Below are 21,408 nucleotides of genomic sequence, written 5' to 3'. Positions count from 1 at the left end.
TACCCTTTTTGCTTCTAGGGGCCTGATAATATTCTGATTCTTGATCTAGGTGTTGATTACTCAGATGTGTTCAGTTTGTGAACATTAATGGAGCTGTACACTTATGATATGTGAACTTAGTGTGTATTATGCTTCACCTTAACAAGTCTGCTCCCTCTAGTCCCCTTCGCTGCCCAGTTTCCTGTGTCCTTCCTGAAATATTTAGGTATAGAAAAGCATATTTCTTTTGTTTTTTTCTTTTCCCAAGTAACACACTAAACACACTTCACTTTGCTTTTTTTCCTCAATGTGTCTTCTAGATTGTTTGATTTCAGCACATATAAATCTTCTTTTTTTAATGGCAACATAATGTTCTATTATCTGGATGAAAATTTATTTAGCTTATTCTGTGTTGATGGGCAATTAGTTTGTTTCCAGTCTTACTATGATAAACTGCTGTAATCATATCCTTAGAAATCCTTCTTTGGAGACAGAAGATGAGCATCTCTGTTGAATAAAACCCTAGAACCAGAATTGCTGGTTCAAAGGGAAGGCTAGTGTTTTAAGCCATTTATCAATTTAAATTATTAAACTTTTCTCCAAAACCCACAAGAATTGATATATCCAGAAGATATACTACATTTATTTTGTATCTTCAAGCTACCCAGTTTTGAGAAGCATGGTATTAAGGTCTTTTATTTATTCAGATGACATGGTAGACAGAATAATGGACCCCAAATATGTCCATGTCCTAATCCCTGAAGCCTGTGAGTAGGTGACAGTGGCAAACAGGACTTTGCAGCTGTGATTAAGCTAAGGATTTTGAGATGGAAAGACTATCCTAGATTATCCCAGTGGGTCTAATGTAATCCCAATGGTCCTTATAAAAAGGAGGCAGGAAGAGCAAAGTCAGAGAACATGTGACAACAATAACAGGTGGGAGTGATGCCTTGCTGGAAAGGGGCCACAAACCAAGGAATGCAGGCAGCCTCTTTTTCCTGCTTGGAGGCCAGAAAAGGCAAGAAATGGATTTTCTCCTAGAGACTGGAGAATGCAACCTTGCCAACATCTTGATTTTAGTCCTGTAAGAACTATTTTCGGACTTCTGACCAGAGAACCATAAGATAACAAATTTGTGTTGTTTTAAACCGCCTAGTTTGCGGTAATTTCTTACAGTAGCAATAGGAAACTAATGCAGGTAACTTTGTTGAGTAACTATTTCTGAGCTTTGTCGAGTACTATACTGGGTGTGGGAACACTCTCCCAGCTCTGAATTTAAGAACTAAAGGTCTAAAAGAGAAGCAGTTCTCAAACACATTGTGCTGAATGAAAGAAGCCTTAGATAAAAGAATACACACTGATTCCAATTATATGAAGTTTTATATCAAGGAAAACAAATATATGGCGGGGACAAAATTAGAACAGTAGTTGTCTCTGGTGGGGTGGGGATGGGAGTAACTAGGAAAGGTCATGAGGGAACTTTCTAGGATGATGGTAATGTTCTATATCTTGATGGGGTTTGGGTTACACAGATGTATGCATTTGTCAACACTCAGCAAATATACACTTAAATGTGCTCATTTTCTTTGATGTAAGTTTAACTCAAAATAAAAACTATGTAAAACAAATATTGATCTCTACTTAATGATGTGCATGCTGAAATGTTTAGAGGTGAAGTGTACTGATATCAACGATTTCTTTGAAATGCATCAAAAAATAAAATGCACTGGTAGAGAGATGGATAGTTCTGTAATAAAGCAAGTATAGTAGAATGTTAATGGTAGAATTAGGTGGTAAGTATATGAGTGTTCACTGTAAAATTCTTTCAAACTGTATGTTTGAAAACTTTCAAAATAAAATATTCAGGGGAAAAGGGAAAGAGAAGCAAGGTGGATAATGCTTAGACAAAGCCTGATTAACCATTTTAAAGTGTACTATGAAGTGGCATTTAGAGCATTCACCATGTTGTGCAACTACCACCTCACTCTAGTTTCAGAACTTCATCACTGTTGGGATTTTGATTTGATGACACTGAATCTGTAGATTTCTTTGGTTAGTACTGTCATCTTAACAATACTAAGTTTATGGGGCCGGCCTGGTGGCACAGCGGTTAAGTGCACACATTCTGCTTTGGTGGCCTGGGGTTCACCGGTTCGGATCCCGGGTGCGGACACGGCACTCCTTGTCAAGCCATGCTGTGGTAGGCGTCCCACATATAAAGTTGAGGAAGATGGGCATGGATGTTAGCTCAGGGCCAGTCTTCCTCAGCAAAAAGAGGAAGATTGGCAGCAGTTAGCTCAGGGCTAATCTTCCTCAAAAAAAAAAAAAACCCACTAAGTTTTCCAATTCATGGACATAAGATGTCTTTCCATTTATTTAGGTAGTTTTAAATTTCTTTGAGCAGTATTCTGTAGTTTTCAGTGTATAAATCTTTCACCTCCTTAGTTAAATTCCCAAGTATTTTGTTTTTAATGCCATTGTATATGGAATTGTTTTCTTAATTACCTTTCTGAATTGTTCATTACCAGTATATAGAAATGCACCTGATTTTTGTGTATTGATTTTGTATCTTGCAACTTTGCTGAATTCATTTATTAGCTCTAACAATCTTTTTGTGGAATCTTTAGGGTTTTTAGATATAAAATTACATCATCTGTGAATAGAGATAATTTTACTTCTTCCTTTCCAATTTGGATGCCTTTTATTTCTTTTTCTTGCCTAATTGTTCTAGCTAGAACTTCAATAGAATATTGAAGCGGGGCCAGCCCCGTGGTTTAGTGGTGAAGTTCACACGCTCTGCTTCAGCAGCCCAGGTTCACAGGTTTGGATCCAGGGCATGGACCTATACCACTCATCAGCCACGCTGTAGCAGTGACCCACATATAAAATCGAGGAAGATTGGTGGGAGTGATGCGTTGCTCAGGGCTAATCTTCCTCAGGGGAAAGAAAAATAGAATAGAAGTGGCAAAAGTGGGCATCCTTGTCTTGTTCCTGATTCTGAAGGGTAAGCTTTCAGTCTTTCACTGAGGGTGATATTAGCTGTGGGTTTTTGATATATAGGCTTTATCATATTGAGTAAGTTTCTTTCTATTTCTAGTGTATTGAGTGTTTTTTATCATGAAAGAATGTTGAATTTTGTCATATTCTTTTTCTGCATCAGTTAAGATGATCATGTTTTTTTCCTTCATTGTATGAATGTGGCGTAATTACATTGAGTGATTTACATCTGTTGAAGCATCCTTGTATTCCAGGAATAAATTCCACTTGGTCATAGTATGTAACCCTTTTAAGATGTTGCTTTGATTTGCTAGTATTTTGTTGAGGATTTTTGTATCAATAGTCCTAAGGAATATTGGTCTGTAAGTTTCTTGTAGGGTCTTTGTCTGGCTTTGGTATCAGTGTAAGAGTTTTTAACTATATTCTGGATACAAATCCCTTTTTAGATATATGATTTATAAGTACTTTCTCCCATTCTGTAGATTGTTTTTCACTCTCTTCAAGATGTCCTTTGAAGCACAAAAATTTTAATTTATCTGTTTTTATCTTTTGTCACTGTGCTTTTGGTGTCATAGCTAAGAAACCATTGCCTAATCCAAGATCACAAAGATTGACATCTATATTTTCTTCTAAGAGTTTTATAGTTTTAGCTCTTAAATTTAGGTTTATGGTTCATTTTAAATGAACTTTTGTATATGTTTGAAGGTAGGGTCCAACTTTGTTCTTTTGTGTGTGGATATCCAGTTGTCCCAGCACCATTTGTTGAAAAGACTATTTCTCTTTTTGAATTGTCTTGGCACCTTTGTTAAATATCAATTGATCATAAATGTAAGGGTTTATTTTTGGAAGGACATTTTATTTTCTCTTATTTAATAAATTTCTCTTATTTAAGCAGTCTTACTCTTCAGTTGTAGGGAAATATCTCTGCTGCGATGTAAATCAGAGTATACTGACTTAAGTGAAAATGTTGTAAGGCTCTTATATTATTCTGGAGTATGGAGATTTTGGTCAACATTAGATTTTTTTTCCCCAAAAAGATAAAGACATTTTTAATCCTTTAGCAAGCCTCTAGCAAGTGAAAATACTATGCTTACAATAAAAGTGAAAAGGGAGTACTTAGTATCACTCCCAAGAGGCTTGATATACCACTCAGCATTGTTGCCCAATCTCCCGTTGGTTTAGCCACCAAATGACAAAATTTCCATTTTCTGATAGTTCAGTGATTCCTTTGCTCCACTGCTGCCAACTAAAGCCATCATTGCTTCCAAAGACCAAGAAAAGCGTCGTTCCAAACATGGCTGTGTTTCCTGTAAGCACAAATACATAAGCTCCCCACTCAAGCAGATGTGCTGTGGCAAATAGAGAGTCCAACGATGTCTGTTGTAAGAAATATGGCAAGTTCCTTAGAAGCACTACTTGTCGTGTCTGTATCACTGTATCATCTGCTAATCTTTTTGCTATGCATTATGGAATGAGTGAAAGGATGTATGTGTGTGGGGGTGGGGAGGGAGTGGTAAGGGAGCCAGTATCAGCTAGAAAAAAGAAAAAGAAGTTAATATAGATTTTGCTATTCATGTCGTTTTCCTACATAATATGCTTTTTTTTTTTTAAGGACCAAAGGAATATTGCAAAGTACAAAACATGACAGAGTAAGCAAAGTGTAACCTGAACAGTGAAATGGAAAATTATATTTTGAGTCATAGTACCCCAAAATCAATTATAGCATAACTAACAGGATTTTTTTTTATAATATTAAAATTAAATACCTTATAAATTATAACAGTTGGGATCAAGGCACAAAATTCAAAGTATTTTTCATTTCAGATTAAAAATAGAGAGGCGTACAGATAATGGGAAAAACTAGGCAAGTCAAATATATGTGCTGAAAATTTAAGGGTAACTTCTAAAAGAATGTATAAATTTCAAATACAGGGATCTCTTAAAACATTTGAAAAACAATCACTCATAATAGAGGAACGCAAATTAAAATTACTTACCTGGCAGGGGAGATACCATGATCACAAAGGTGGTTTTCCCACGGTGAGGCTCGTCCACTTCACTCGGGACGTGCTGACCCCCCTGATTTCCCTACGTGGGGAAAATCAACTACAGAATTTCTGCTAGTGGGGGACTGCGTTCACACTCTCACCTGATAGCCCTTGGTTCTCTACAGACATCTCTTCCGTGGTACCTAACTGCACCCCGACCTGCAGAGATGCAGGCCCAGAGCTCCACTGCTTGGGAAATTGGGTCTGTACCCCCAATTTCTTCCTGGCTCTCCTGTTTCATACGCAAGTGTGTGCATGGGCCCTACTAAAAAAGCTTTTTAAATAAAATAAAATAAAATTACATGATAGTATTTTTCACCTATCAGATGAGCAAGGATCAACGTTTGGTGACACACCTGTCCAAAATAATGCCCCTCATCACTTTCATCCCCTCATCCTACACTGACCTCTTCCTGATATCATCTGCCTTTTCCTTTAGCCTCTAATCTCCAGGAGAGCAAGGACTTTGTATTGTTCAGGGCTGCATCTCCATTTTCTAGAAGATTACATGGCATGTGGTAGTTACCAAGATATTTGTTGAATGAAGGAATGAATGATACACTGTGTTATTAAAGTTGTAGATACAGGCACTCCCACATTGCTGTTGGGAGTGTAAATTCAATTTTTTTTTAAAGATTTTATTTTTCCTTTATTTCCCCAAAGCCCCCCGGTACATAGTTGTATATATTTTTAGTTGTGGGTCCTTCTAGTTGTGGCATGTGGGACGCCGCCTCAGCGTGGTCTGATGAGTGGTGTCACGTCTGCACCCAGCATCCGAACCGGCAAAACCCTGGGCCGCGGAACCACTTGGCCATGGGGCCAGCCCCCCTACCTTTTTTTTTTTTTCCCCCGAGGAAGATTAGCCCTGAGCTAACATCTGCTGCCAATCCTCCTCTTTTTGCTGAGGAAGGCTAGCCCTGAGCTAACATCCGTGCCCATCTTCCTCTACTTTATATGTGGGACGCCTACCACAGCATGTCTTGCCAAGCAGTGCCATGTCCACACCCGGGATCTGAACCGGCGAACCCTGGCCACTGAAGCAGAGTGTGCAAACTTAACCACTGTGCCACTGGGCTAGCCCCCAAGGGAGTGTAAATCATACAACCTCCTTGGAAAGCAATTTGGTAATAACTATCAAAATTGTAAATACCATGTTAATGTATTTGTTTATTGTTTAATGGGTACAGAGTTTCTGTCTAGGATGATGAAAAAGTTCTGGAACTGGTGGTGATGGCTACATAGCATTGTGAATGTACTTAATGCCACTGAATTATATACTTAAAAATGGTTAAAATAGTAAATTTTATGTGTATTTTATACCAAAAAAAATCACAATTTGCAACCTCTAATTTTTAAAACCAACCTATTTGTCTTCCAAAGCTTATTTCTTGAACACCACTCATAGGATTTGTACAAAGTATCCTGTGAGTATAATAGTTTTTTTATTCGCAAAATAACTAATGGTTAGCAGCAGACAGGACCAGGAACACAGACCTATAAGATGGCAACAGCTACAAGCAAGACTAGTTGATTATGTTGTGACATCTTTTTTCTAGCTGCTCCTGTCCCTTTGCCAGATATATTGACATTAACTTTCAGTCTTTCATGTCAGCATTTCCTACTCTTGCTTTCAGTGATATCCTCCAAACCAGTAACTTCTCTGTTGATTGTTAAGCTTTAATTCACAGGAGATTATAATACTTTTTTGCATTTTCCCAGTTTCTTGACTGATGATTCTTGGGATTTGGGAAAAAATACACATTTCCCAAGAAATGCTAGGAAGGAATTCCCACATGTATACTCTAGAAGGAACTCCAAGTGGCACCAGGAAGTCTAGAAGAATACGGAGAATGAAAGCTAAGTTATAAGAGAGTTTAGGAAAACTAAGTTAAATATGATTAAAAACTAAAATATTGATTTGTTAACTATGTCATCAGTCATCTTAAAGGACAGTTTTAGTAGAGTAATACATGATATAGCAGCTGGCTTTGGAGTCAGACCTGGCTTGGAATCCTGGCCCTTAGATTATAACAGATGTGTGATCCTGGGCAGGTTATTTAATCTCACTGAGCCTCAGTTTCCTCCTCTATTAAAGGGAAATAATACCTACTGTCAGGTGTGCAATTTGAGGTTACCCTACTTACAAATTAACAAGTTAGTCAGTTACTGTTTCATGGACGCTGGCAGAAGACAAGAGACTCCTATATCGGAGACAACAGACCTTATTCATGGCACAAGAAGCAGCCTGAGCATCATGTGTGCATTGGTTCCTTTTGCCTCCTAAGACCCACAGAGGCAACATGGAGGGGCCCAGATGGATGCTAGGCACAGTGAGTTGCATTATAGGGGAGGAACAATTAGCTTGGGGAACCTACTGTTTTATAGAAAGTGGTAAGCAAGCTGCTCTTTGTCTGAGATAGAGAGATTACCTCTCCCTCAAGGTTGCTTGCTGCAAACACAACCCTGAGAGAGTGGCCAAGGCCTTGCTTTTTTTTTTTTTTTTTTTTTTGTTATACTCAAGGTTATGGTGTATTAAAACAAAAGGATACAGGTTGCAATCAGCAAAAGAAAAGGTGTGTGGGGCAAAGTCCAGGAGAAAGCAGGTGCAAACTTCCTGGTATTCTCTCAGTGGAGTTGCTCAGGGATGCATTTAATTCTCCCAGCAGTGCTTTGTAACAATATGTGCAGATTGTTCCCAACCAAAGAAGCTCACTTGAGCCTTGGTGTCCACGGTTTTTATTGGGGGTCAGTCATATAGACATGGAGTGCCCACATGACTGACCTCAGCTGCTCAGCCCTCAGGCCCTGAGAGCAGAAACAGGCACTCACTATAAATCATAAACTTATCTGGGAAGATTGATACAGTGTGGCTTAAGGCCTCCAGCATACAAAAATACTCTAATCAGACAAAATATTCTAAGAGTTCAGAATTTATTTCCCAGGAGTAAGCCAAGTGCTGGTCCTGAAGATGAGCCTTCTTTGGAATGTGTAGGGTTTGAGCAACCTAGGCCTGCTAAGTTAACCCTTTTCTGCACACACTGATCTCCATGAGTCGACTGGGCCTACAGTGATGTTTTTGATTTCCAAGAATTAGAATCAGTTTAGATCCAATGTCCAGTTCTCCAGTGCCCAGCAAATGGCTGTAAACACTTGGAAAAGGCTAGGAAGATCTACCTCATATGGTCTTGCCAATGTAACAAGGTCCTTCATCAAGGGAACCCAGCCTCCCCTCATTTCATGGGGCTCTAAGTCTGGAATTGGCTCAAATCTGAGGATTTGTCGAAGGCAGGGCCTTGCATCTTTGGCATACTCAGCAAGATATATAGCAATGTGAGAGACTAATGGAGAAGCATCTCCTAACACCTACTTTATGGAGTTCTTGCAAAACTTAGATTGGAATGTATATAAAGTGCTTAATACAGTATGTGGCACATCATAAATGCTCAACAAAGTGGCTGTAGTACTGTTGCAGTGGGCCAAAGAATAAACAATGGGTACAGTGAATGTAGGCTACTGCTTCAAGAAATTTAACTGAAAATAGGAGATGGGGACAGAGGCCAGAGAAAAAGTTCTTTACTGTTTTTAAAGACAGATCTTAGCATGTTTATAAACTGAAGTGTGTTGTGTTAGGGACAAGAGACTGAAGCCATAAAACTAAGAGCAGAGAGAAAGAATAATAGATGAAGCAAGGTCCCTGAGGGGGCAGAAGGAATGAAATCCAGGCGGTTATGTTGATGAGCATTGCAGTATGAGGGATTTCCCGAGGTGGGATGGAAGCAAGTAAATACGAGGTCACACAGGTAAATTTGGAGTCAGAGTGGGGAGTGGAATGTTGGAGTTCCTATTTGACACCTTTTGGGGGTTTTTTGTGTGTGTTTTCTCCCCAAATTCCCCCAGTACATAGTTGATTTTTTTTTTTCAGTTTTGGGTCCTTCTAGTTGTAGCATGTGGGATGCCGCCTCAACATGGCCTGATGAGCAGTGCCATGTCTGCGCCCAGGATTCCAACGGCAAAACCCTGGGCCACGGAAGCAGAGTGCGCAAACTTAACCACTCGGCCACAGGGCCAGCCCCACCTTGTGTTTTCTTAGTGCAGAAGAAAATAGTCACTGGTTTGGGATATATGGAAAATGTAAGTAATGCTGAAAGTTCAGCTGAGGTTGGAGATCAGGAAATGTACATGGCTGGCCCCTCTCAGCAGCATTGCCATTTTTTTCCCTCGTAGCTTGTATATAGGCATGATGGCAGATGGAGATTAACCCATATTGGGGCTGTGTATTAGTTCTTTTGGTTGCAGAAACTCAACTTAAACTACCTAAAGCAGAAGGGGGAATTTACTGGAAGGATACTGGGATCACCCAGTGAACATACAGCCAGGATCACAGCTAATCATCCAACAGACTTAAGTGCCTTAAGGGGAAGTTGTCTCTCTTCTCTGCCCTTCATAGACTACATACTGGAAGTTGGCCACCAACAGCTCCCAAGTTTTGAGTTACAATCCAGGCCCTAAGAAAGTTATAAAATTCCTAGGTAAGGAAATAGTTGGGTCAGCCTGGTGACAAAAGTAGGGAAAAGAGCCAGTTCTAAAATGGGGTTAGGCAGGCATCTAACAGGTCTCTGCTAGAGTAGGGCAGGTCTCCATCAGAACTATAAAAATTTCTACTCAGTTGAGGAACTAAATTTACATTTTATAAACAGTAATTTCACAAGGAACATAATCATTCATCACACATTTTAATGAGACTCAATCTGGTATGACCTCTGCCTTGGGGTAGCGCATCATCCAAGGAGAAACAGACAGTTACAATGCAACATTAAATACCAGGACAGAGGTCACTACAAACACTGTGTTCTCCAGTCACTCCTCAATGCTGGGGCTGAAATCAGGAGAGCTGAAGGAAGAAGCGACAGGGGTAGGAGGAGGATCCACTCCAGCTCTGGAACATATGAGAAGTCATGTTTGGAAATTTCAGTTTGGCACAGCTATCCAAGGTAAAGTGGCAGGCCTTGTTCATTTAATTTGGTAAAGCTTTACTCGTAACTACTCGGGTGGGTGCTGTAGCAGCATATCAAAGATTAAGACACATTGCTGCCACTGCCCTCTGGAGCTTATGTGAGGGAGGCAGGCTTGAACCCAACTTGATGACTGTACACTCTTCCTGCTTTGTGTTCAATTACCCAACTTCCTACCCTCATTGAATGGCCTCACCTCATTTTATGAAAAAATGTTGACTGAGGACTCTGGAAGTCCTTATGGAAGGCTCTGTGCTGACGTCTTCTTATTCTGATGAGAATCAGGGAGGAGACCCAGCTCAAGGATTTGCCAGGCACTGGCTGCCTGGAACGAATCCAAATCCACCAGGTGAAGCACGGCAAGCTGCTCCCATTTTTACTTCCTGCTGCTAGGCCATCGCTCCCCTGCTTTTCCTTAAGATCAGTCTTCTCCCAAAGCTCACTGTGCTTGTGTCCCGGACCCAACCTGAACCAATGTTCCAAAAACGGTGCAAAAGACAGCTTCACAGCATATGGTTTTTTAAAAAAAGCTTAGGTATTTAGGTGTCTGCAACCCGATAAACCCCTGGTACAGTGCTGCCACCCCCGAATCCAGTGCAATCTAGAGCTGTTAAAACAAGTACAGACCAAGAAGGTGTCTAGTAACACTGCGGTGCTGGCTTATTTTTGTGTGACCCTTACAAGGGACGTTGAAAAACCAGCACCTGTTTGGAGAGAGATCATGTGTGGGAATGGAAACCCTGTCTTTAAGGAACAATTGACCAAATTAATGCTGTTTAACCTGAAAATGTTGGGGTAAAGTAGCTGTGATTACATTACCTGATGGGCTGCCATGTAGATGAAGTATTAAACATATTCTGGGCAAGGCATACAGGGAAGGAGAATGTGGTACCTAATAGCCTTCCGAAGATCAGAGCTATCCCAGACTGAAATGACCTGCCTTGTGAGGTAGTGAGCTCCCTGTCAAGAGGTTTTAAAGCAAGAGGAGAAGACCACTTGGCAGGAGTGTTGTAAAAATGGGGCTAAACCAGGTTTGTTTAAACCTAGCATTGAGGAAGGCAGAGTAGAAGATCCTGCCTCCCTATAAATGGGATTTTCCTGACTTCATGCAAGGTGATGGGTAATCCCTGTATGCACAAACTAGAAAAGCAGCCCCTAAAATAGATGGGGAGAACTTTTAGCCTTGATATTCACACATACAAATTCTTTTAGGATAGGGCAGCTTGGAAAACTTTAACCAAATGTCACCTCTCCTAGTGGAACTGTCTGTTCTAGACACACAGTAGGTAAGGCAGCCAGTGTGGTGGAATATACTAAAGTTCAGGTCCATGTAGCACAAGACCTGGGTTATAGTTCTGACTCTGCCCTGTATGATCTGGGGCTTCTCCTTGCCTTCTCTGGACCTCTCCATGAAATGAAATGAACTTATACATTTCAGTCCCATTCTACAGGACACCACCCTTCTGGCTGGGCTCCCCTATAGCAGATCTAGGGCTACAGTTTTGGACCCTGGGGCTACACTTGTGGACAGCCAGAGACCACCTCTGGCGGAAGCAACGGCCACATTCAAGGCAGGGGAAAGGCTTCTCCCCAGTGTGCAGGAGCTGGTGCTGGGCCAGGTGGCTCCACTGGGCAAAGCGCTTGGAGCACAGGTCGCAGGCATAGGGCCGCTCGCCTGAATGAACACGCCGGTGACTGGCCAGTAGCGAGGGGTAGGCAAAGCGGCGGCCGCAGTCATCACAAGCGTGCAGCTTCTCCTCGGTGTGCGTGCTGCGATGTATGGCTAGGGAGCCGCTCCGCCGGAAGGCACGTCCACAGTCTGGGCAGGGGTAGGGCTTCTCTCCTGTGTGCAAGAGCTGGTGCTGGAGCAGTGTACTGCGCTGGGAGAAACGGGCCTCACAGTGCTCACAGGCATAGGGACGCTCCCCAGAGTGTACTCGCCGGTGACTCACCAGGCGAGAGGAGGAGGAGAAACGCCGCTCACAGTCTGGACATGGGTAGGGCTTCTCGCCAGTGTGGATGCGCTGGTGGATGACTAGGGCGGTGCGCTGGCGGAAGCGGCGGTTGCATTCTAGGCAGGTGTAGGGCTTCTCTCCTGTGTGTGTGCGCTGGTGGATGGCTAGCAGGGAGGGATAGGCAAAGCGACGCCCACAGCTAGGGCACTGGTGGGGTTTTTCGCCTGTATGTGTGGTCCGATGATTGGCCAAAGACCGACTCCTACGGAAGCAGCGGCCACAGTCAGGGCAGTGGTAGGGCTTCTCGCCTGTATGAATAACCTGGTGCTGGGAGAGGTTCTTGCGCTGGGAAAAACGTTTGCCACACTGGTCACAAACATAGGGACACTCACCAGAGTGGGCCCGACGGTGACTGACCAGCAGGGATGGGTAGGAAAAGCGGCGCCCACAATCTGGGCAAGGGTAAGGCTTTTTCAGATTCTGGGCACACTTGTGGCTCTCCAGGGCTGAGTGATCAGGGAAGGTACAACCACAGTCAGGGCAGATGGGGCCCCCAGATGTCTGCCTGGGGATCAGCCGGGGTTTGCTGGGCCGCCGCCCTCGCTTCCCCTTTCGGGGTGGCTCCTTAGGTAGAAATACTTCCTTCTCTCCATTCTTCTTTCTGGTTCTGGTTTCTAGAGGGACACAGGGAGAAATTAAACAAATACTGGGCTCCTACTTTACCTATTACAGTATTACAGGTTACAGACTCAGCCCCTGTTTTCAAGGAGTGTTAGTGCCACAGCCAGCCTAGTGTGACATACTGCTAGGGAAATAGGGAGGGTATTCCAGGAGCCCCTAACCCAGCTTAGAGAAGTCGGAGAAGGGGGAAGTCAGAGGAGATTACGCTGACTTTAAAAATTAAAAGTTTTTGAAGAGGTAAATGTAAGGCAGGAAGTAGAAACAAATGAGGTATGAGCTAGCAGTGACTAGATCATAAGGCCCTCTAAGCCAATGGTTCTCAAATTTTATTGTGATCAGAATCATTTGGAGGGCTTACTCAAATAGATTGCTGGGCCCTACTCCCCACTGTGGATTCAGCAGGTCTGGGGGGGCCCAAGAACTTGCATTTCTTTTTTGTGAAGATGATTGCCCCTGAGCTAACATCTGTGTCAGTCTTCCTCTATTTTGTATGTGGGACACTGCCACAGCATGGCTTGATGAGCCATTCCCAATCTGTGAACCCTGGGCCACCAAAGCGGAACATGCAAACTTAACCAGGTCGGCCCCAGAATTTGCATTTCTAACACATTCCAAGTGATGCTGCTGTTGGTCTGAGGACCACATGCAGAACTACTGCTGTAAGGACTTTGAACTGTATTTTATCCAGTGGTTCTCAGACTTAAACAGACATCCAAATCACCTGGGGCTATTTGAAAAAAATACAAGTTCCTAGGCATCTGTAAGAGTAAATCAGTAATTCTGGGATGGGGTCCTGGAATCCGTATTTTTATCAAGTTCCCCAAGTGACTTAGATATAACTGACAGCCATCTGACGATCTGCCTTGGCAAAAATGGAAAGGTTTTAAGCAACGAAATATCATGGTCAGATCTGAATCTTAGATAGCCCTGGTATTAGAGAATCTGGCACAGAAACTCCAGCCCAGCCAGTTCCATCTGTCTCGCTGGTTGGATCTGAGCCCCTTCTCACCTGGATGGCATTACAGCCTTGCTTGATCCTAAGGAGGGTGTACAGATTCCTGCAATTATCAGGGTCATCCTGCCAGAAAGAGGCCCCTGCACCCTAGGCAGCTGTTCCCCCTTAGATCCCTTTAACAAAACACAGAAAACTCAGAGAGATATAGGATCTCTCAGTCAGAATGCAACTCGGAGCAGGCTAGGGGCAGAAATCCTGGAAAGGAGGCAAGAGGGTAGCTTCTTTCAAAAGCTCAGATTCATTCACACAACAGAGAACTGCAGGTGGTTAGTTTGCAAACTGACATGTGATTTGTTGTGTGTTGGCCCAACCAACTGACCCCATCAGAGACAAGACCCTTAAACTGGGAAAACGAACACAGTAAATGGAGCACTGCAGCGTGGGTCATGGGTACCCTTAGCCCCCAAAACTCTGGACTGAGTCATTAGAGGCTGCAGGCCCTCCATGGGCATTTTTCACTCACTTCTTTGGCCTGTTACCCCTCTTGGGTACTCCTGCGGATCCAGAGCAGCTGGTTCCCAAACATCAGTATTTCGTTCCAACCAGGAGATGAGAACTGGTTTGGGACCTGCGCACCCTGGGGAAAGAAAAACAGTCAGAGGCCCTGCTCATAGATAACGCTGGGTAATATCTACCCCATGGCATCTCTTGCCAAAACCCCGTCCTCCTCCCCTGACACAACCTGGTCACAGGCCTGGACTCTGGACACTCTAGGCTCTCTGTCCTCCCCCCAGCCACAAGCTTCTTCCCTTCGGGGCCCGCAGAAGCGGATTGGGCCGGACCTCACCGAGCGCGCCCAGGTGGCCGTAGGTCTCCCGCATCACGTCCCGGTACAGGGCCCTCTGCGCGGGCCGCAGACACTCCCACTCCTCCGGGGAGAAGTACACGGCCACGTCCGCGAACTTCACTGCCCTCGGCTTCTTTCCTCTTCTCCGGCCGGATCCAGCTTCTGGTTCCCGCGCGGAGAGCGAAGCCGAAGGCGGCGCCATTGGGCCCGAGAAGCCAGCGCCACGGCCTTCCCCGTCCCGGCCTCGGTCCCTGCGCGCTGGCGGACCCCGGGATTTGGAAGCCCCGCCGGACCGGGGCTGAGCGTGCCTGTGAAGGTCCGGAGGGAATCAGCGTTGGCCGCCTGCGGGGCTAACGGGAACCTCTCCCTGTTATTCAGGAAACTCCTGTCCGAACTTGGGTGAAAGGCACCGGAAGATGCCTTCAGGGAAAATGGCGGCGCTGCTACTGCACCGCCTTTGCCTGGAACACAGGCAGTTTCCAGCTATCGATTTTATTGACCGGAGCGCCATGCCGGCTTCCTAACCTCTTTGCCCTCAAGTGTGATGGCGCTGCGGTTGGGCTTCACGCCCCGTTTCCCCCATTACACGCGCTCATTGGGCAGCGGCCGAAGATCGAGCATTCTGATTGGGTGCTGGCGAAAGCGGCCTGTTTGAACGAAGCCAACGGAAGCGTCAGGGCAGGAAGCTGGACCCGCGGTGTCGGGTGACCGCAGTGAGTTCTGAGGCGGGCAGCGGCGACCTGGCTTGGGATCAGTGACGGGCCCTTGTTCTCTGGCAGGCGCTGCCTGGCTGAGGGAGGGAAGGATTTGAGTGACGGAGCCACTCTGGCCAATCCGGGTCTGAGATTCCCCTGGTTCCCTTCCGTGGCTTTCTCAGAGCAGCCTTCGCTTTGGATAATGGATAACTCCCTTGTTGCCCTTTTGGGAAGGGAATTAACGTTAGCGTTCCCTGTGCACAGGCACCATGCCCACTATATAACACATTTCATCTTATTTATTCTTTGCTACCGTTGTGTGGGGGTGATGGTTACCGTCCCGGTTCTATCGATGAAGAAAATCTCAGAGGGATACTGCTGGTAAGGAGAAGAAACAAACATTTAAACCTGGAGCTGACAGGGCCTTTGTTCATACAACTGAACTCTGCACCCTTCCTTCGTACTATCCTGATTTGCTTGCTAACTCAAGAATTCACCTGACCTCGTGGTCTCTTCTCAGGTTCAATCTTCTGCATCTCTCTCCGTACTTTATTTTTACATGACATTTGTTCAGTATACAAAGCCTGGCGCCAGGCAGTTAGGAGAAGCAGGGTTACAGGAATAAGTCATGGGCCATGCTCTGGATGGAGTTTATAGTCTTGTGAGGCATAAGAACTAATAATAACAATGATACAAGCATGTATGTGAAAGGCACAGGAAAATTGCTGATGCAACCAGTCAGCACCGACTCCATCTGACCCCACTTATGTGGAAGTGTTGTTGGTGCAGCATTTCACCAGTTCAGCGTCATCTCCCAGGGGATCTGGGGGCAGGAGACTACCATTCGCTACATCTCTTAGTTCAGCTGGTGAAGTACACATCTATCTCTCCAACCCATTAATCAATATTTTAAAGCAGCTGCTATGGGCAAAACACTACCCCAAAGCCTGCAGGGGATAAAGAAAAACAATATGACAGGCAGCCACAAGATCACGTAGGCAATAAGACATTCCAAGGAAGATGGCTTTTGAACAGAGAAGGTAGAAAAAAACTGCAGTAAACATTCATTGAGTTCTGCTCCATCTTAAGGATAGCGACTGTGTTTGTTGAACAAACTCCTGGGGGAATGGGTAGAAACGTCAAGATTGCCAAAATGAATAAGACAGAGTCCCTCCTCCTAATGACCTTGTGGATTGATGCATCAGGTGGGAAATGAGTTTGGTCTGTGAAAGGGGTAAGATTTAGGCAGGGCAGTGGTGCTTAATATACATTTGTTGAATAAAGAGCTGAATTCTACGGCAGTAAAGCTTTCCGGCTCAAAGCGAAGAATTCCGGACATTCGGAGCGTGAAGGGAATAATGATATTTTCTGATGCAGTACAAGATGCACTTATGGTAAAACTGAAGGACTGAAATGGTAGGTTGGCACCAGATGTTGGAGGGCTTTACCCTGTACACTGGGGAGCTCTAAGTAAGTCTAGAGAAGTGAACGACCTTCCAATAATGTTTTAGGAAGATTACTCTAGTAGTTTGCAGGATGTGCTGAAAGCTTTGTGCCTACTCTTTCTTCCTACACATAGTTCAGTTTGGAGAAACAAGAATGTAAACTTAGGCTGCTAAGGGAATAATAAGGTAAAGGGATAGCAAACCATTTCATTAGGAAGGAAGAAAGTGACTAAACTGAGGAGTCTGGAAAGGAATCAGACTTCCTCTGTGGACATTTTGCCTAAATAGTAGTGATGTACTGACAACTGATCAAGGAGAAGATGGTGACATTGAACAGGAAAGAAGATGATTGAATATTGAGGTGAGAAGGTGCTGGGCCCTCTTCCCACATCCAGGAAGTGGGAAGGCAGGCTGGACTGAGGTGCAGCCTCAGCCTAGCCCTTTTGGCCATAGCCTGTGGAGGCCCTGTTTGGCCAGGCTTGCCGTCATCTTGGTGGGAGCCACTAAGGCAGGACCTAGGAATCAGGCAGAGTCAGATGATCTTAACTGTAGAGAAACACTTTAGAGAAAGAAGCACCCAAGACAATGTGAAAGCAGAGCCCCTTGCTCCTTGCTGTATAAATTTCTGGATCCATATTGGGCACAGGGAGAAGTGGGACTCCTCCTGAAGGAAGACAGCCCACTGCAGAGAAGGATGGAGAAGATTCAGGGAGTCTAAACACCAAGAGGCCACATAAAGACCAAAAGCACCCTGTTCTGGGTCTAGGGAAATGATGTTGTGGGCCAACTAACTAAGTACCAGGTGCCACCTTGTGGGCACACTGATAGAGATAATCAGTTGAAACTCACCTTCTAGAGTCCTTATGAGGATGATTATCCTTATATCAGTTATCAGAAGGTTGAGCAGCTTGTCCAAAACCTTTTAGTAAAGGCAGGGAGGATATTTGAACCTGGAATGTCTTCTGCATTGCACTGGCACCTCTGAACTGTGTGAAAGGCCTTGAGATTAATTTCTCCTTGTTTCATGCTCAGTGCAAGGAAGTGCCTGAAAGTGCAGCCTTCAATTATAGCACACACAGACTTCACCTTATAGACTGGCTGGAACCTGACCTTTGCCTAATATGTCATTGCACCATAAACCCAGACTTGCAGTGTTGGTCCTGGGAGAGGGTCATGAGTAATGAAGGAGTCTTACCTTTTCTTTTTCTTCTTTTTTGAGGAAGATAAGCCCTGAGCCAACATCTGCCACCAATGCTCCTCTTTTTTTCTGAGCAAGAGTAGCACTGAGCTAACATCTGTGCCCACCTTCCTCTACTTTTTATGTGTGGGATGCCTGCCACAGCATGGTTCAACAAGCAGTGTGTAGCTCTGCACCCAGGATCTGAACCAGCGAACCCCAGGCCACCAAAGCGGAACATGCAAATTTAACCGCTGCACCACTGGGCTGGCCCCCTTACCTTTTCTTAACAGATTCACCTAGTCCACTTCCAACCTGTCCCTTTCTGAGTGAGGTAACTCACTAGTACATTTCTCTTTTTTTGTGTGTGAGGAAGATTGGCCCTGAGCTAAACATCTGGTGCCAATCTTCCTCTTTTTTTTAAAGGAAGATTAGCCCTGAGCTACCGTCTGCTGCCAATCCTCCTCTTTTTACTGAGGAAGATTGGCCCTGAGGTAACATCTGTGCCCATCTTCCTCTACTTTATATGTGGGACCCCTGCCATAGCATGGCTTGATAAGCAATGCATAGGTCCGCACCCAGGATCCAAATCGGCGAACCCCAGGCCACCAAAGCAGAATGTGTGAACTTAACTGCTGCTCCACTGGGCTGGTCCCCTTCCTCTTTTTTTTTTTTTCTCTTGAGGAAGACTGTTGCTGAGCTAACATCTGTGTCAATCTCCCTCTATTTTATGTGGGATACCACCACAGCATGGCTTGACCAGTGGTGCTAGGTCCGTGTCCGGGATCCGGGCCTGTGAACCCTGGGGTCCTGAAGTGGAGGGTGCGAACTTAACCACTATGCCACTGGGCCGGCCCCTCACTGGTACATTTCTGATTACCTCTATATCCTGCTCCCTGAAGGGGAACTACAAAGCACCTACAGACCTTGTCTCTTTGTACATCCCTCTTTCTTCCTGTCTTTCCTGCCTTTGGTGGCTCTGCATGGCCAACACTTGATGAGAAGCGATATCTTCCATCGTAAGCTCCTTCATAACATCTGACCCAGGTCACCAACACTCCTGGAACTTATCTGAGAAATAGTGGATGTGAACTGGGAGGTCCTGATCCCCAAGGACAGGACCCTGGAACAGGAACTGCCCAGGTCTCCCACACCTCTGCTTCTCCTTGTTTGCCTGATGGATCCAGTGGTGGGTTTTCAGGACATACTTTCTCTTGAAGCTTTTCCCACTCAGTGCAGGGAAATGACCTCTCATCAGAGTGGATGCACCAGTAGCTGAGCAGGAGAGAGGAGTAGGAGAAGCAGATGAAACACTCTGGGCAGGAGTAAGATTTCTTTTTTTTTTCCTTGAGGAAGATTAGCCCTGAGCTAACATCTGCTGCCAATCCTCCTCTTTTTGCTGAGGAAGACTGGCCCTGAGCTAACAGCCGTGCCCATCTTCCTCTACTTTATATGTGGGACATCTGCCACAGCATGGCTTGCCAAGCGGTGCCATGTCCGCACCCGGGATCCAAACCAGTGAACCCTGGGCCACTGAAGCAGAACATGCACACTTAACCGCTGTGCCACCTGGCCGGCCCCAAGATTTCTTGCATGTGTGTGTGCGCCTATGAATGGCCAAGGGAGCCTCTGGCGGAAGCACCGCCCACAGTCATAGCACCAGTAGGGATTCTTTCCTGAGTGGATGAGCTGATGCTGGAGGAAGTTTTCCCAGAGAGCCAAGTGAGTGCCACATTGTAGGCAATGGGAGCAGTGCTTATGCAAGTGTATGAGCCAGTGGTTGGCCAGGAGGGAGGGGTATGCTAAGTGGCACCCACAGTCTGTGCACATATGTCTGCATTTGTGAATATACAGGAAGTAGCAGCCACAGTCAGGACACAGGTGTGCCTTGTATGGAGCAGCTGCTGCTAGGCCAGGTGAGCCCTCTGGGAAAAGTGGACACCACATGTCCCACAAACATGGAAACAGTCACCAGAGTGGCTCTGCCTGTGTCTGACCAACAGTGAGGGGAAGGCAAAGAGCTGCAGACATGCAGAGGGCTTCTCCCTTACGTGGGTGGCCAGTGCCCTACTTCTTCAAAAGCAGCAGCCACACTGGGGGCAGGGGAAGGGTGTCTCGCCTGTGTGGATGAGCTGCTGCTGGCGCAGGGCCTTACACTGAGAGAACAGCACGCAGACTGTCACAGGGAAGGGCTGCTCAGCAGAGTTGACCTGCTGGTGGCTGGCCAGACATACGCTTTGGAGCCTGAAAGTACTGTTCTTCTGGGGCTGAGGAACCCTGAGGCAATATCTGGCCACACCCTCTATAGTTAGGGCCCTCAGTTACTTCAAGGGGGTCTTGCCACGCCTTATGTGGTGGCCTCTCTCTTACACAGGCTGCATTAAGTTCCCTGACCTCCATTTCTTCCTTCTGTTCTTTTCTTTACTCTTGCTTTCTGCAGAGACAAGAGAATTGGAACCAAAGATTGTAGGGTGCTTTGAATCACCGTAGTTATCTTTCTCTGGGAATCAGGCAGTTGTGTATGGAGACAGAGCAGCACCTCAGTCTGAGTGCCTGATCATCCAAGGTATAAAGGTCCAAGTGTGAATCCCTCATACGGAGATGCCCCACCTGCCTCAGGCACAAGTTTCCCAATTTGAGTAAAAGTACCATCCCTTCTTCCTTGCTCCAGGCCTCCGAAACTATATAGTGTTCTCATAAGGAAGGGCTGAATTCTTTCCAGGGGTAAGCTGACTCCTCTCCCTGGTAAGACCTTAAATGTGGGCATTTCGGTGGAAACACTTCTCAAAAAACCGAGATCTCAGTGCTTTTTTTTCTCAAAAAAAATTAAAAATAGCATTACTTTATGATCCAGCAATTCTATTTTGGGTATATAGCCAAAAGAATTCAAAGCAGGGTCTTGAAGAGATATTTGTACGCACTGGTTTATAGCAGCACTATTCACAATAGTCAAGAGGTGGAAGCAACTCAAGTGTCCATCAAGGGATGAATGGATAAACAAAATGTGGTATAGACATACAATGGAGTAATATCCAGCCTTAAAAAGGAAGGAAATTCTGACACCTGCTACAACTTGAATGAAACTTGAGGACATCATACTAAGTGAAATAAGCCAGCAAAAAGACAAATACTGTATGATTCTATTCATATGAGGTATGTAAAGAAGCCAAATTCATAGAAACAGAAAGTAGAATGGTGTTTGGGTGATTTCCATGGGCTGAGGAGAGAGTAAAATGGGGAGTTGTTTAATGAGTATAGAGTTTCAGTTTTGCAAGATACAAAAATTCTGGAGATTGGTTGCAAAACAAAATGAGTATACTTAAGCCTACTGAACTGTACATTAAAAAGTGGTTAAGATGGTGAATTTTATGTTGTGTGTATTTTACCACTTATAAAAATAAATACTTAGGGGCTGGCTCCGTGGCCGAGTGGTTAAGTTCCCGCGCTCCGCTGCGGTGGCCCAGGGTTCAGATCCTGGGCGCGGACATGGCACTGCTTGTTAGGCCACGTTGAGGCGGCGTCCCACATCCCACAACTAGAAGGACGTGCAACTGAGATATACAACTGTGTACAGGGCGGGTTTGGGGAGATAAAAGCAGAAAAAAAAAAAAAGATTG

At 44.9% G+C, this 21,408-nt stretch overlaps 1 protein-coding gene and 1 non-coding gene across 2 annotated transcripts; one reads left to right on the top strand and one right to left on the bottom strand.

Moving 5' to 3' along the window:
- Nucleotides 1–4,965: 4,965 nt before the first annotated feature.
- Nucleotides 4,966–5,128, top strand: LOC139074974 (U1 spliceosomal RNA). The gene has a single exon (XR_011524991.1). It is a non-coding gene; the product is annotated as a U1 spliceosomal RNA (small nuclear RNA).
- A 4,610-nt stretch (nt 5,129–9,738) lies between these two features.
- On the bottom strand, nt 9,739–15,392 carry ZNF689 (zinc finger protein 689). Its single transcript, XM_008514305.2, has 3 exons — nt 14,475–15,392; nt 14,151–14,264; nt 9,739–12,665 (listed from the first exon to the last, which is right to left on the bottom strand). The coding sequence occupies exons 1-3, from the start codon at nt 14,674–14,676 to the stop codon at nt 11,482–11,484; spliced, it is 1,500 nt and encodes a 499-aa protein (XP_008512527.1). The 5' UTR covers nt 14,677–15,392; the 3' UTR covers nt 9,739–11,481.
- Between the last annotated feature and the right edge of the window lie 6,016 nt (nt 15,393–21,408).

Source organism: Equus przewalskii, chromosome 12 (genome assembly GCF_037783145.1).
Source record: "Equus przewalskii isolate Varuska chromosome 12, EquPr2, whole genome shotgun sequence".
Taxonomy (NCBI): Eukaryota; Metazoa; Chordata; class Mammalia; order Perissodactyla; family Equidae; genus Equus; species Equus przewalskii.
This window is presented reverse-complemented; position numbering and strand designations above follow the sequence as displayed.